This window comes from Balaenoptera musculus, chromosome 19, assembly GCF_009873245.2.
Source record: "Balaenoptera musculus isolate JJ_BM4_2016_0621 chromosome 19, mBalMus1.pri.v3, whole genome shotgun sequence".
In the NCBI taxonomy this organism is placed as follows: Eukaryota; Metazoa; Chordata; class Mammalia; order Artiodactyla; family Balaenopteridae; genus Balaenoptera; species Balaenoptera musculus.
In genome coordinates this window covers 8504228-8521166 of record NC_045803.1, presented here as the reverse complement: position 1 = coordinate 8521166, position 16939 = coordinate 8504228, and the positions used below count along the sequence as shown (strand labels likewise).

Below are 16939 nucleotides of genomic sequence, written 5' to 3'. Positions count from 1 at the left end.
CCAGCCTAGAACCCTCTCCCCTCCTCAGTCCCTGCTCACTCCTCTTCTGTCCCTCAGGGCTCAGCTTGGTTGAGCTCTCTTCTAGAAGTCTCCCTCGAGTCAGGGGCCCTCCCCTGGGCGCCCACAGTGAGCTGTGTGGCCTCCAGCACTGCACACAGCGCAGTGACAATAACCGACATTTACTGAGCGCTTACTGTAGGCTGGGCCCAGTTCCAAGCCCTTACACGTATTCACTTTTAATCCTCCCAACATCTCTGGGTGGGAGGTACTGTAATTATCATTCGTTTTACGGATAAAGCCCAGAGAAGGGAAGTCATTTGCCCAAGGTCACACAGCCAGTGGATGGTGGAGCCGTGCTCTTAACCACAAGGCTAAGATCGGAGCTGTCACGAGGATGGCTGAATGATGCGGAAATCCAAGTGCGGACAAAGACAGGCAACTGAGAGGGCGAGGCCCGGGGGTCCTTACCCGTGCGACGCTTCGGGATCCCTGATGGGGAGACGGCCGTGGGAGAGGTGCTGGGGTGGGAAGGGCTGCTCTCAGGCGGTGTGCCAGGACTGGGAGGGGAGACTTGTGGGGAATCTGGAGCAGGCTTCTGGAAGGGGAGAGAAAGAGCAATTCCTGAGAGGAGGGAGGGAGCACCCAGCTATGTCATTTTCCAAACACTTGAGAGTACAGAGGGACTCAGCCCCGCTTAGGCCTCATCCCTTCTTACCTGGGCCATCCCTCCACCATCCTGCATAGTTTCATGGTCCCAGACTGTCCCTATCATGGACCCCAATAAAAATTCTTTTTTTTCTCAAGTAACAGAATCTTTGATTTTTAGCTAGGCATAATACAGCCCAACTAAAAACTATACTTCCCAGGATCCCTTGCAGCTAGGTGTGCTCAGGAGTCCGAGGACTACACTTCCCAGGGTCCCATGGTTCAAATAACATTCACCTAAAGGGAAGTGGAGTGCCCTGCTCTTCCCACTGGCTCCATGTGGGCATTTACTTGGACAAGGGCACCTAGGGATGGCAAGCAACAGTATAGAAGCACCCTGGGGCAGAGTTAGCTGAGGAAAAGATGAAGATGACAAGGAAGAAGCGGCTTCTGAGGGGCCTTGGAGGCTCTGTAAGGACCAGCTGTGGCCTGAGCTGGCAACGCCAGGGGGTTTCAGCAGGGGGGAGACAGGATCTCACTTCACCATCGACAGACTGAGAAATGCTGCACTTCAGTCGTTACCCTCAGAGCAGCCAACAGGCATGAAATGACTTAAACGAGAGGAGCAAGTGAGCCGATGCATTTGAAGATGGAAAGCCCTCCCGCAACAGGAGAGACTGGACGGATTTCCGAGCCCTTCCTCTGTAGCAGGCGTTCTTCTCCGATCCGTACGTGAACAGACTCGCTGCACCTTCACGGCCACCCTACGAGGCGAGGGCTACCTATAGGGAGCTGCTCGTTCCAGCTGAGGCTGCCCAGGCGTCCCAGGCCAGGGAGCCGAGCCCAGCCCCAGGGCAGAGGCGGGGTTAGGAGCACAGAAACCAGGGAGGACCACTCAACTCCTCCACCGCCTGGGGCAGCATCTCCAGAATTCTCCTGAGCAGCCCCTGCACTCAGCTCCAAAGGCCAGTGGGAATGACGGTTTCTTCTGGTAAACGTGGGCAGGCTGCTGGGGCCCTACCTGGCTTTTGGGGGGCTTGGGGGCTTCCTCCTCCTCCTCCTCCCCTTCGCTGCCCAGGACCCGGGCCGCCTTCCTCCCTGGCCTCTTCACTGGAGAGTCGCCCTCAGGTTCCACTCTATTCCGCTCCTTCAGCGCCACCCTGGAGGATGAGAAAATGGAGGTGTTTTTCCAGCAGATAGAGTGGGGACACTACTCCCAAATTCTCCAGCCCCTTCATTATGTTTCATTCCCTTGCCTTTCAAGCATGCAATGAACATTTTCTAGGGGCCTCCTCAGCATATACTCTTAATCACCCATCCACCCATCCCGCTCTCTGGAGGCCTCCTGTGTGCCCACCCTGTGACGGGTGAAGCTGAGGAGCACGTGAAGTCCCTACTGAGGGCGGAGACTGGCCTCCAACATCCCTTTGGAGACGCTCTTTCAGTCATATAAGCCCCTGAGTCCCCTAGGTACGGACTACATTTCCCAGCCTCCCCTGCAGCCAGGTATGGCCATGTGATGAGTTCTGGCCAATAGGATGTCGATGCCTGCAACCTGCTCCTTACTGCTTGTCCTCACTGCTCTCTTATCCCTAGAACTTTGACTTGCTGACCCCCTTTGACAATGCAGATGAGGGCAGGACAGAGCAGAGAGAGAGGGAGAGAAAGAACCTGGGTCCCGGGACCACCAAGTGGTACAGAGTTGCCTAGCTGCCCCAAACTGCTTAAACAGCTCAGAATCTTTCAAGTGAGAAAGAGGCAATGTTAACTTTAACCGAGTCACCGTGACTTTGGTTACTGGTAAAGCAGCCCAACGACTCCCCTGACACCAGCTGAGGCACTCCCAGTCTGGCGAGGAGCACAGACACAGCCGTCAAAATACAGCCAATATGCTTGCTGATGGAGGTCACTTACAGAGCTGAGAACACAGCTGATTCCTACCGGTTTCTGCACTCAGAGAGCTCGCGGTCTGGACAAAGACCAAGATACACACAAACACCTCCCTACTCAGGTCAATGACGGCATGCTCTTGTCACGGAACATTAAAGGGAATAAAGTGAGTTTAGATGAAGTGCACGACTCTAAGACATTTTTTTGTGGGGAGAGAAAGCAGACTGTCAAATCTGCGAGAGGAGTTGCTGTTGATTTTATTCACTGCTAAACCCACAGGGTCTAGGTGCCCGGCACATAGTAGATTCTCAGTAGATATTTGTTGACTAAATGAATCTATACAGTATGATTACATGAATGTAAAAGATACATGAATGTTTGCCCATATGTACCTGCAACTTGCATACAGAATAATTCTGCTTTTCCTATTTAAAAATAAATTAAAGATGTGTATTACTATCTGTTGTATGTCAGGCATGTGCCAGCTACTTGAGATATAACAGTGACCAAAATGAGAGCCCCTGCCATCCAATATATAAGTGTGAGAAACACTTATTCATTCAACAATTATCTATTGAGCACCTACGATGTGTCATAACTAACTGTATTAGGCGCACGTATGTTTTTATGCATAGAAAAAAGGTATGGAAGGATATACCTCTAATTGGTAATAGTAGTTTCTCTGGAGAGTAAACAGTGGAAGCACTTCAAATTTTTATTTACCTACTTCTGAGTTGATGTATTAATAATTACCATGTGTAATTCCACATGTGGGTATCTATGCTAGAAAAAAAAATCTGCATGTGTGCCCAAGAAGTCACACATACAGACTAAATTGCAGCATGGATTGTTTCAGCTAAAAAGCGGAAACAACCTAAATATCCATCGGTAGGGGGATGTTAAATAATTTCTACAGTACATCCATAAAATGGAACACAAACCAGAAGGTAAAAGGGATCCGATGGTCCTTTGTGTTCAGGAGTAGAAAAAATCTCTAAGTCATACTGTCACTGAAGAAAGCAAGTTCAGGAACCATATACACAGTATGATCTCTATTTTTCAAGACATTAAAACATGTCACAGAAAATAAAACCACATACAATAAGTGTGTATATATAGCAGTGCAAACACAAAAGGGGCGGATCTAAAAGTCGAGAGTGTTCATAAATTATGACCTGATTCTTACCACTTACTGAGCATCTTTTATGAACCAGGCACTGTTCTATAAGTTGTTAGTGTGTTAATGCATCAAATCCACACAGAAAGCCTGATATAGATCATGATACCCTGCTACCCGTGAGGAAACTGGGGTACAGGAAGTGAAGTTACTTGCCCAGGCTCCCAGACTGGGGATGTGAGCTAAATCTACCCTGAGTGCATGCTTTGGAAAGCTGACCGGTCCAGGGGCAGGGTCTTCCCGAGAATCTGTGACAAGGACACTGGAGGAAAGAACACTGTTCTCTTCTATTTAGATGCGGCCAGTGGCAGGGTCTCCGCCTCGTGGAGTCTGCTCCAGAATGAAGTCAAGACACTGGGACGGAGCCCTGAAGACAACTCGGAGGCCCTGGATCCAGCTGTGCCTGAAGCTGACCCTACCCTTGGCTTGCCCAGTTACTGGAGTCAAAACTTTCCCTGTGGGGCCCTGAGATATTCTGAGCCAGGTCCTGACTGATAAAAGGAACAGATTCACCACATCCCAGCCCCAGAACATACTTTGGAGGGGACTCTGTTTCTCTGGTGCTGTTGGATAGCTCCTTCTCTGGCTTCTTCACTTTGCCCTCTTTCGTGGGCTGGAAAAATGACCTGGAGGAGCAGAGGAGGGGGGGGAAAAAGGGAATGATAACAGAACCAATAACCCCTCTAACACACACCACATTCCATAGCTTCCGATGCCCGTCCCCATCCCAGGACGCAACGGAAGACTTCAAACAACCCCCTTAGACCAATAAGGAAAACTGAGGCTTGTCAGATGGAGGAGGCAACGCCCTGCTTATTTTTCTGCCCCAACTCGCCACTCACCTGAGAGACAGCACACGTCCCCGATTTCCATTCCACAGGGATTAACTATGCACTTACTATGTGCCAAGGCCTGTCCTTGGAAGCTAGGGGCAGGGCAATGACCCAGACACATATGCCCCTGCCCTGGAGGGGCTGACACTCTAGTGGGGTGGGCAGACATTAGCAAGCAGCTAATATATAAAACGTCCAAGGGCGTTACGTGCTCTGAAAAAGATAAAGGTGCCCTCCCCTCTACCTGAGCCTGGCTAGGCTGAGTGGCTTGCCCCAGAGAGCAGAGTACTGAGAGGGGAAAAACAGGGGCTTGACGGCGCAGGGACCTGGCCAGGCGAGGAAGGTTAGCATTGCCTACGATGTCTTGGGGATGTCGTGCACCCCCAATATGAGGCAATGAGAGGGCACCTCACCTCAGTGCCCAAAACCCCAGGCTAATTATGAGAGTATCGGACAAACCAAACCGGGGGTAAGGCTACAGGTGTCATGACAAAGAAAGCCTGAGAAACTGTCACCCAGAGGAGGCATGACAGCTAAATGCAACATGGCTCCAAATCAGATCCTGGAACAGAAAAGAACATTAACAGATAAACTGGTGAAATGCAAATGAAGTTTGGAGCTTAGTTAACAGGAATGTATCGCTGTTGGTTCCTTATTGTGACCAATGGACCACAGTGATGTAAAGTGTCAACAATGGAAACCGGGTGAAGGGTATACAGGGACTCTCTGTACTATCTTTACAACTTCTTGGTACGTCTAAAATAATTCCAAAATTAAAAGTTTACTTAATCTTTAAAAAATAAAATAGGGACTTCCCTGATGGTCCAGTGGTTAACATTCTGTACTCCCAATGCAGGGGGCATGGGTTTGATCCCTGGTCAGGGAACTAAGATCCCACATGCCACGCGGCACGGCCAAAAAAGGAAAAAATAAAAAAATAAAATAAAGCAGGGCTTCCCCGGTGGCGCAGTGGTTGAGAGTCTGCCTGCCAATGCAGGGGACACGGGTTCGAGCCCTGGTCTGGGAAGATCCCACATGCCGCGGAGCAACTGGGCCCGTGAGCCACAATTACTGAGCCTGCGCGTCTGGAGCCTGTACTCCGCAGCAAGAGAGGCCACGATAGTGAGAGGCCCGCGCACCGCGATGAAGAGTGGCCCCCCGCTTGCCGCAGCTAGAGAGAGCCCTCGCACAGAAACGAAGACCCAACACAGCCATAAATAAATAAAAAAAAAAAAATGTTCAGCTTTTAAAAAAAAAAAAAAAAAAACAAAAACAAAAAACAAAAAATAAAGCAAGGTGACAGAAAGCAATCAAAAGTGCTATCATCCCAGGAGAGACTGTCCCCAGATTTCTCATCACCTGAGAAAAATGCAGCCTGGGATCTGTGTAAGCCACCAACTCCCAGGTCTCTGGGGGTGACACCCAGGTCTGGATCTGTCTAGAATCCATCCCCTCCTTCTGGGAATAGCCCTCCACGTTCCTCTTGTGATGCCCGTTCCCCCACATTCTCTCAGTCCCTATGGTTTGCGTGGGTCTGCCCTTTCACCCACAACCAGGGCACATGCCCCGAGCCTGGCCACTCAAGGCCCTGCATCCCTGGGGCTACGACAGTGGCTGGTTCAGGGACCGGCATGCGGTCCAAGGTGGGGCCCAATGAAACTTAACTCTAGATATTGTTGTGACAGCTGGGAGAGACACCCACCTCTTTCCACCGGGATTGCTGACTCTAGGGTACTAAAAGCCTAAGGAAGACAGCCTGCCAGAGTGATACAACAGTCCAAGAAAGCAGAGCTGCACGATGGAGACAGAGTTCCAGTGAGAAAGTCTGGACAACTGGATCTGACTATTAAAGCCAGTTTCCACTACACAAGCCAAGAATTCCTTTTCTGTTTCTCCAGAAGCCAGCCTGACTGAGTACCGGGTTCCTCAAGCCGGGCATTACTGGCATTTCAGGCCACATCACCCTTCGTTGCGGAGGGCTATCCGGGGCATTGTAGGGTGTTTAGCAGCCTGCCTGGCCTTTATCCACTAGATACTAGTGGGAAATTCCCTCTCCCCCCAGGTGGTGACAACCAAAAATGTCTGTGGTTCCCTGGGGGACAAAACTGCCCCTGATTGAGAACCAGGGGTCAGGGTCTCTGAACCTTGCAACTAAAAATTTTGGTTATTGCACTACCCATTTTTCCGATCCCCTTTCCCACTGTCCGTACTGCTCAACTCTTGGAAATCCCTACGTGAAGACTAACCCGAGTTCTTCTAAGATAAGGCGCAGAGTCAGAGAGGGGAGCAGAGAACTTGGAGAATGTAAGCCGGCGGCAGGGGTGTGGGGAGGGTACTTACATAATACTTCGCTGCATGATGGCGTCAGAATCCTCCCCTCCCCTCTCCTCCTCCTCTTCTCCAATGGGCAGCTCCTGAAGTAGACATCCAAATACTTGGTGAGGATACTGATTGTGCAGAGATCAAAACAGAAACTTTCACACATTGAGGTCTGGGGAAATCACCCTGAAATCTACATCACCCGGCTTGAACTTTACACTCGCTGAACAGCCCATGATATGGCCTGTCAAACGTACAACGTGCAGCTGCTTTAACCAACTAAAGAAGAGAATGCATTTACCAGAAATAAAGAACGTCCACTCCGAAGATAGGCATAAATGTCTCCCTTCCTATGACAGCCGGGCTAGTAGCCCTTCAAAGACAAGGTTCCCTTCCCAGGTGCCACGGCCATACTGACTCACTGTGTCTGCATGCTAATCTTTTTTTTTCCTCTTTTTGAAACCTTGAAGGAATGTACTCCCGGTCGTGTTTGATGTATGTGCTTTGTTCCAACAAGATATAAAACTGTGCTGAAAACCACGCTTCTCTGGAGCAGTTCCTCAGAACTGAGAGGCCGTCTCCTGAACTACAGTCCTCCGTTTGGCTTGAATAAAACTTTTTTTTCTATTCCCATTATGGATCGTTTCTCAATTATTTACGTTGACACTTCTTTTCAGAAAGAAAAAAAACCCACAAAATCAGAAACACGAGTTTCCCCATCAAGAAGAAACTCCCGTTTCTACAGACCAAAATGATTTGCTGGTGAGATTTATTAGTGAAGAAAAGGGGTCTGAGTCAGAGAACAAGGTGCTTCCTTTACCGTAGGGAGCCTGTTTTTTGTCTAATACAATGACACACTGAAGACCAAAAGGTTTTGTTCAGTTGGGTTTTTTTTTTTTGCTAAGTTTTCAGGTTAGTGAAAAAATTTTTTGCAGTGATTATATAATATCCTAAAATGGCTGTGAGACACGGCAGTTCACTAAATCATACCCACAGGGCTAAATAAATCAGCCGTTAAGCAGTTTCTAAGGTGTACTGTTAACCAAAACAAAGGGCAGACCCTCGTGGGGGGCACACCGATCTCAAAAGGGTGCGGACTGGATGATTCCATTTACATGACACTCTGCAAAGGACAAAACTCACACGGAGATGAGCAACTGCCAGGGGGCGGGGCTATGAAGGGGTAGGTAGCACAGGGAGCTCCTCTGGGGAGACGGCACTGTTCTGTACCTCAATTGTGGTGGTGCGTCTACAGATCTCCGCATGGGATCAAACTGCACAGACACAGACAGTCACACACACACAGGAGCGCATGTAAAAACTGAACAAGGGCTAGAATCCAACTAACAGCACTGTCCAAGGCTAATTTCCTGGTTTTAATACTGGATTACACTAATATAAGGCTTCCCCCGATGGGTGCAGTGGTTAAGAATCGCCTGCCCAATGCAGGGGACACGGGTTCGAGCCCTGGTCCGGGAAGATCCCACATGCCGCGGAGCAACTAAGCCCGTGCGTCACAACTACTGAGCTCACGTGCCACAAGTACTGAAGCCCGTGAGCCTAGAGCCCGTGCTGCACAACAAGAGAAGCCACCACAATGAGAAGCCTGCGCACCGCAACGAAGAGTAGCCCCCGCTCGCTACTAGAGAAAGCCTGCGTGCAGCAACGAAGACCCAATGCAGCCAAAAATAAAATTAAAAATAAATTAAAAAAAAAAAAAAAAAGATGTCACCTCTGGGGGAAGATGGGTGTACTATTTTTACAACTTCCTGTGAGCCTCTAATTATTTCAAAATAAAAAGTAAAAAACAAAACAGAATGAAGGCACTATTACTGCTATAGAAAGAAGGCCTAGATCTAGTAACATTTTAACTAATAACAATAAATAATAAAGGAGGCAGAACAGTGGATATAATATGCTATTGATTTTGCAAGACAAGGGAAAATAAGAACATACATATTCATTAGTACTGCTTATATCAGCCAATCAGAAACTCTGGAAAGATAACCAAGAAAGCAACAGAAGTGGCTGGGGCCGACAAGGTGACGGGCTGTGAGCCGAACTGGTCACTGTGTACCTCTGTCCTGATTTTATTTTGAACCATACGCATTTATTACCTGTTCGACTTTTTTTTTAAATAGTAAATCTAAGCCCCAGATAACTTTTCTAATTCTTTCTCAGCCCCCCACTCCTTCCTCCTGGCTCTTCCCTCTGGTGAGGCCCTGCCCACCCCCCAACAAGGGCCAGTCCCCTTGGCCCAGCTCTGAGCTGATGGGCCGCCAGGAAGCCTCCCGGGGGCACCTGCTGGAAGAGCAGCTCACTCTCCTGGCCTCTCATGGTGGTTAATTAGTACTTCTCTCATCACACTTACTGCATCCACCCCGTGGTCCCCAGATTACATTCAGAGTTTAACTTTCCAATCAGATGTGGGGCTCTGGAGCCATGGGGCTGTTGCCTGGTTCACTCCCATCCTCCTCCAAAAATTATTTTCCCAACCTTCAGACATTCTTCATACCACCTTGGCAATTTCCACCATATCTAGTAAACCCTGAATTTTTTTTCACTGAATTATTTTTTTCTGTGAAAGAATCAACTTCTTATGAACTGGGGTGCTTAGTGGGCGGTAGGCACTCTTCCAAAACTTTATATGAATTAATTCATGCAAAAGCTATTAGAATTCATCATTGTCCTGATTTTACAAATGAGGTGACGGAAGCACAGAGAGGTCGAGTAACCTGCTCAAGGTCACACAGCCTAATGAGTTGCAGAGCCAGGATCCAAAGCCAGGTGTCTGGCTCCAGAGTCTGTGTCCTTAACCACTAACATTCTGAGGGTGAGGAAGGAAGGGGTCTCTCCATATTGGGATCGAGGGAGGTGGAGGTGGCCCTAGATCTGGGGGCTGTTGAGATAACAACTGTACCAACGATAATGTGACCCCATACTTCCCAACCACCCACTCAAGCATTTCCAACTGTTATCCCCATGTCACCGATGAGAAAAGTGAGGCACAGAAAGGTTAAATCACTTATCCTGAATCACAGAGCTCGTAAGCAGCAAATGGGGGATCCAAATTCAGACAACCTGGCTCCAGATCCTAGGCACCCTGCACTCCCATTTCCGTCACTCCCACAGACAGAACAGCATCGCTTGTCACAAATAGGAGACAGCCGCAAAAATAAAAAGAACAAAACCAGATGATTAGGTTCTAGTTAAAAGCATTGGCTGCTGGAGGCTCTGAGCCCAGACCTGCTGCTTTCTGTTTGTTCAAAGCGGTAATTAGCCAAGTGCTAGAGGGGGCTATGAAAGGCACCCTGCACCAAACGGAGCCTTTCTAAGACAAACTGAAAGAGAATATAAAGGGATTAACTTTCTCCTTATGAGCGTTAGTGTTATTTAATGTCATACCCATACACCACTTCGTTTCCTTAAGTAATTCTGTTAATTTTTTTTTTAATTTATTTTATTTATGGCTGTGTTGGGTCTTCGTTTCTGTGCGAGGGCTTTCTCTAGTTGTGGCAAGCGGGGGCCACTCTTCATCGCGGTGCGCGGGCCTCTCACTATCGCGGCCTCTCCCGCTGAGGAGCACAGGCTCCAGACGCGCAGGCTCAGTAGTTGTGGCTCACGGGCCCAGTTGCTCCGCGGCATGTGGGATCTTCCCAGACCAGGGCTCGAACCCGTGTCCACTGCATTGGCAGGCAGATTCTCAACCACTGCGCCACCAGGGAAGCCCTCTGTTAATTTTTTAATGTGTGAAACTCAAACCAGAAAAAGCCTTTATTGCTTAAAGAAGCATGCTGAAATAAATAGGGACAAAACGTCATGATGTCTGTAAACTAGTTCAAATATTTCAGCAAATGCCTGAAGTTTGCTTTAAAATAATTGAGGGTTTTTGGGGGGAATTAAGGAGCATATAGACGAAATAAGAATGAACATATTTTGATCATTCCTGGGGCTGGGTAATGGGTACACAGGGATTCATGACACTACTCTCCACTTTTGTGTATGTTTGAAACTTCTACAATAAACGTTAAATTTTTTTATTCAGAAAATTAGATGGTGCAAACATAGCAAAATGTTAACAGCTGTAAAATCGAGGTGGTGGCATATTATCCTAGTTGCTCTACTTTTCTGTCTGAAAGTTTTTATGAGTCAAAGATGAAAAAGTAACCTAAAATTGGAAATAAAAATATAATTTGCGTATACAGCCCAAAGCTCAGAATTCATGAAGATCAATAAGGTAGTGAATAACCCAGTCCGTTTCCCCCCTCAAAAAACACAAGTATTGGTACGAGTCCCTCACTTGAGAAAGTTCTAACCTATCCTGGACATGAATTATCCGTCAAAGTCAAGATCTTTTCTTCCCAACCAGCCAGGGAGCCCCTAAATTCACTTCCACACAAGGGAGAACAGAGCCTCACGCAGAAGTCACTGCAGGGCTCCCAAGGCTTTCAGTCTCTGGGACAATACAGGAAAGGAAACCCAGTCCCTGCTCTTGAAAAACCTCACGGGCCCCACTGTCAAAGATATGCAAAGTACGGGACGTCCCTGGTGGTCCAATAGTTAATGCTCCGCGCTAACAATGCAGGGAGCACAGGGTTCGATCCCTGCTGGGGGAACTAAGACGCCCACTCGCCGGAGCGGCCAAAAAAAAAAAAAAATGTGCAAAGTAAATAAGGATGAAATAGGACTCAGCGTTCCAACAAGGAGACTGGAAAAAATGAAGGAACGAACAAATTAACGAACTCGACTAAAACCCAATTTCTTGATTCGAAGCTCAGGGCTCAGGGCCCTGGCGTTAAATACCATTTATATGCTGATTTATACCTCAAACAGCCTATTTATTCTCCAACCACCACCCCTAAGCTGCCAGCCAACTTCCTTTAGGAACCCAACTCCAAAAGTTTCCCAGCCCTTCCCTAAGTCTACAAACCTGTCAATCCTCCTTTTCACTTTCCCTCCGCATCACGGCCTCCCTTCCTGCCTTGACTCGGGTAGATGCCGGGGCACCATTACCGTCTTTCGTCGCTCTCTTGCTCTTAACTCCCGCCCTCCGTCTCACCGTGCAAAACCCCAAAGCTGCTGATTCCAGCCAACTTTCCACCTACCCCGTGCCTGCACCCGCAGAACGGACCTGGACTGGTCCCCAGAGGTCCTTCGGACTGCGGTCCAAGTCCCTCCATTCCCCCAGACCATTCAACCCTCCTGCTCTCCCAGAACGTACTTCACACCGGCTTCTCCAGCCGCCGGCACCGCCTCCTCTCTCCTCCTCGGCCGAGGAAATGGCAGCAATCGGGAGAAAGACAAGTTCCCACCACCTTATCTGCCTCCGCAACTGCGCCTGCGCGCAGGCGCTCCGACTCCCAGCTGTCGGTACTGCGACCACCCAGCTGTGCCCGCATTTAAGGCCAGACCCTCGACCTGCGCACCAGATCTTACGCCCTCTCACCTCCTCAAACCCCATGCTCCAGCACGCCTCTCCCTTCTCTCCTGCATCATTAACTTTTCTCTCTACTAGACCATCCCTATCGGTTTACAATTCTGCTGTGACTCCTCCCATCCAAACAAACAAACAAACAAAAACCCCTCTCTTGACCCCACGTGCTCCTGGCAGCTATCGCCCCATTTCTCTGCTCCCCTTTTTAGAGAAGTCATAGAAAGAACTGTCCCAAGGCACCACCTCCAGTGTCTCTCCTCCCATCCCCGCTTGAACCTTTAAGTTTCCCCACATCACTCAGCTGGACTTTGTTCATTAAGATGATTGAGGACCTCTGGGCTGCTAAATCCAAAAGTCATTTCTTGTTCCTCATCTTGGCCCATCAGCAGCATTAGAAACATCTGACTCCTTGCTCCATTGAAATTCTTCCTTCAAACCACACCCTCACCTCAGTGTCTACTATTTCCTGGATTCCTGCGATGGGTCTTAGCCACTGCGGTGAGAAGAATAAGTGCCCCCCCAAAGATGTCCCCACGCTAATCCTGGACCTGTGGATATGTTACCCTACGTGGCAAGAGACTCTCCAGATGTGATTAAGCGTTCTGAGGTGGGGAGAGTACTGTGGATTATACAGGTGGGCCCAGTGTAATCACTTAAAAGTGATTACAAGTGATCCTTGTAAGTGGAAGGAGGGGCTTAGAGTCAGAGATTGGAGATGCTACCTCACTGGCTTTGAAGATGGAGGAAGGGGCCCCCAGTCAAGGAATGCAGGTGGCCTCTAAAAGCTGGAAAATGCAAGGAAATGATTTTCCCTAAAGCCCCCAGAAGGGATGTAGCCCTGCCAACACCTCGATTTTAGGGAAACCAATTTTAAACTTCTGACCTCAGAAACTGTAGAAGAATAAAAATTTGTGCTGTTTTAAGCCACTCAGTTCCTGGTAATATGTTACAGCAGCAACAAAAAATGTAGCAACTCAGTTTCTAACGGTTGCAGTGCCCAAGGCCCAATCCCTCCTCTCTGTCCTATTTACACCCACTCCTTTGGAGACCTTATCCAGTTTGATGGCTTAAATATACTCTGGGACGATGATGACCCCAAAATGTCTACCTCTAGCTGTGACTTCCCCTCTAAACTCAAGGACTCATATTTCTAGTTTTCTGTGCTGCTACCTCCATCTGGATATCTAACCAACATCTCAGACTCAATGGGACCAAATCCAAACTCTAAGAAAAGACACACACACATGCATACACACACTTTTATCCCTCCTCCAACCAATGTTCTCCATCTCAGCATTGGTAGCTTTTTTCACCCAGCTGCGCAGGTCAAAAACCTTGGAGTCCACTACATACCTATTATTTAATTATCAAACAAGTGACAATACCAAGGGCTGGGGAAGATGGGGAGCAACTGGAACTCTCATGTATTTCTGGTGGGAATGCAAAATGGTCCAGTCACTTTTGGAAAAGTTTGGCAGTTTCTCAAACCGTTAAGCATACATTTACCATATTGACCCAGCAATCCCACTTCTGGGTATTTACCCAGTACAATCCTATGTTCACACAAAAACCTGTAACCTAATGTTTACAGCAACAGGTCTGTTCATAATCGCCAAAAACTGTAAAAAACCCGAATGTCCTTCAATGGGTGAACGGATGAACAAACTGTGGTACATCATACAATGCACTTAATTGCTGGCTAGTATTCCATTGTAGAATGTTCTAAACTGTGTTTACGCTTACTCGGCAATAAAAAGGAGTGATCTACTGATACACTACAGGAATGGAGAGGAATCAGTGGTTGCCAGACGGAGGGCTTAAAGGGAGCCCCAGAATCATTTTTAGGGGTGATGGAACGGTTCTGTACCTTGATTGTGGTGGTGGTGACGTAACTCTAAATGTTTCAAATTTAAAAGAGTAAATTTTACTATATGTAATTTTTTTTATTATTAAAAAAAAATCAATGGAGTTACCAATGATTCAGGTCCGGCTACCGCCCCCCCCCGGCCTGCTGTACTGTCCCCTGCCTCTTTTTCTTAACAGCACAGAGCACAACCTGACCTTACAAATTAGAATTTGTCTCACCCTCTAGAGCAGTGCTTCAAACAGGACTTTCTGCCTGATAGAAATGTTCTCTATCCGCATTGTCCAGAAAGGGAGCTCTAGCCATATGTGGCTTCTGGGCATTTGAAAGGCAGCTAGTGCGACTGAGGCACTGAGTTTTTCATTTGTTTCTAATTAACTTGAATTTTTTTTTTAAGATTGATTGATTGATTGATTGATTGATTGCTATGTTGGGTCTTCATTTCTCTGCTAGGGCTTTCTCTAGTTGCGGCGAGCGGGGGCCACTCTTCATCGCAGTGTGCGGGCCTCTCACTATCGCGGCCTCTCTTGTTGGGAGCACAGGCTCCAGACACGCAGGCTCAGTAGTTGTGGCTCACGGGCCTAGTTGCTCCGCGGCATGTGGGATCTTCCCAGACCAGGGCTCGAACCCGTGTCCCCTGCATTGGCAGGCAGATTCTCAACCACTGCGCCACCAGGGAAGCCCTAACTTGAATTTCAATAGCTACTACTATGTATAAAATAGATAATCAACAAGGACCTACTGTATAGCACAGGGAACTCTACTCAACATTCTGTCATAATCTATATGGGAAAAGAATCTGTAAAAGAATGGATATATGTATAACTGAATCACTTTGCTGTACACCTGCAACTAACACAATATTGTAAATCAGCTATACTCCAATATAAAATAAAAATTAAATTAAAAAAATAATAAAAGTAATACCTACTCATAAAAAAAATTCAATAGCCACACGTGGCTAATGGCTACTGTATTAAGCAGTGCAGGGCTCAAATGTAAGTTCCATAAAGATAGGGATTTTGTCTATTTGTTCAAAGATACGGCCACGGGACCTAAAACAGTGCTGGCACTGAACGCACTGGCCCACACACACTCCTTTGATTACTAAAAATTGGGATAACAAAAACATTACTAAAGAATTTAGGGTTTATAAGCAAGATCTTTCAAACCTGGAGACCATGGTAACAAGGGGGATGTAAAAGGGTGTTTAGGGTGAATGGTCTGAGGATGACAGGCCAGAAGGCTCAAGTCTGCATTTCTTCTATTTAGTAAAAGCTCACGTTTCCTGACCTGTCCCCTATCCTCACCCCACTCCTGTGAAATATTTTACACCTTTCCCCTAAATATGCTACTCTCCCTCCTGCTCTGAGGTTTAAAACAACTCAGCATTCCCCCAAAAGACAACTCAGGAAGCTGAGACAGGAGAGGGCAACTGCCTTGTCCAGGGCCACACAGCTGGTCAATGACGGATACTATAAACGAAGGGTGCCAGTTCTGAGAACCGCCAGGGATTCACGTTTAAAATATCCCCGCCGCACTCCCAGACCTACTGAATCAGAATCCTGGGAATGGAGGGGGAAAGTCTGCAGGCCTACCGAGCTCCAAGGGAATCCTAAGGTAAGATGAAATTAAGGAGGTCTTACTTAACACGTCCTTCCTGCCTTTTCCTCGTGCCTTCTTCTCAGGCTGCCTAATAAGTCAGAAATTCAAACGGGCTGAAAAGGGGATGGTGGCCAAGGAGTGATGTCCTTAATCCCATTTTCTGCTGGCTCCCCTCACTGATTCCCCTCAGCTTTCAGACGCCAGCTCTCCTTTCCAAACGCCCCCTCTTCCTCCCAAGTACCCTCCCCCTTACCCTTGAAGCTTCCCCCTCACTTAAGGGCCTCAAGATCCTTCTCTCTTCCCTCCCCAAGCTCTTCTGGCCCTCCCTCCACCATCTCGGGTAACAATTAGCCCAGACCTTTCAGCTAACCTCCTCTATGGCCCCACGCCCTCCCAGGCCTTAGCCTCCTCCTCGCCGTCCAGCCGCCCCTTCACTGCTCTTCCCTTGGCCCCGCCCCCTCATCAGGCACACACAAGGCCAGAGCTCCCCCCGTCCAGAAGGTTCGAGACCTTTCCTAAGGCCTTTGCCTAGGCCTAGCTCTTACCACTGACTTTCCTCTGGCCCCACCTCCATCTACCTGGGCTCACCCCTTAAAGCTGACCCCCCGCCTTCAACCTTTCCCCCGGCCGCGTCCACTGTTAAACTTTTCCCTAGCCCCACCCCCTTCCAGGTGGGCCCACCTCCCCCGGCCCGTCCAACTTCCGGATGGCCCCGCCCACCGACAGCCTTTCCCCTCCCCTCATCCCTATATAACCGCGCCCCTTCCAGGTAGTCCCGCCCCTCCAGGCCTCTCTTCAGACCCTGTCCCGTACAAGGGTTTCGGCCCTCGTCTACCTTCTACCCGGCCCTGAACCTCCAGCGGAAGCCGCCCCGCCCCCTCCAGCGGCCTGCTGCCCGCGCTCTCCCCTCCGCAGCGCGCTTCCCGTAGCCTCAGCGTCCCCTACGTCCACTCTCCGTAGCCGATCGACCAGGCGAAGGCATGAGCCCCGAGTTTACGACACGCGCGCCGTTCCCCAACCCTGAAGACCCTCACGGCCGGCTCCACTTGCCTCGCGCCGAGCCCGCGCGCCGCTGTCCTGAGCGTCACACCTGGAACAGCTCGGCGCTACACTGCAGTCTCAAATTCGCGCCACGGACTTCGCGCGCAGACTTCGGCGGGCGGGGGCGGGGC

General features: G+C 48.8%; 1 protein-coding gene across 3 annotated transcripts in view; it reads right to left on the bottom strand.

Annotated features, from left to right (window-relative positions):
- The window catches only part of LIG1 (DNA ligase 1), a 40139-nt gene extending 23207 nt beyond the window's left edge, over positions 1-16932 (bottom strand). For all 3 annotated transcript variants that reach the window (XM_036834922.1, XM_036834921.1, XM_036834920.1), the window contains exons 1-5: positions 16818-16932; positions 6886-6959; positions 4249-4338; positions 1667-1805; positions 469-595 (exon numbers count right to left, since the gene is read on the bottom strand). In XM_036834922.1, coding sequence (XP_036690817.1) covers positions 469-595; positions 1667-1805; positions 4249-4338; positions 6886-6902 — 373 coding nt within the window. In that variant the 5' untranslated portion in view covers positions 6903-6959; positions 16818-16932. The remainder of the gene's footprint in view (positions 1-468; positions 596-1666; positions 1806-4248; positions 4339-6885; positions 6960-16817) is intronic.
- Between the last annotated feature and the right edge of the window lie 7 nt (positions 16933-16939).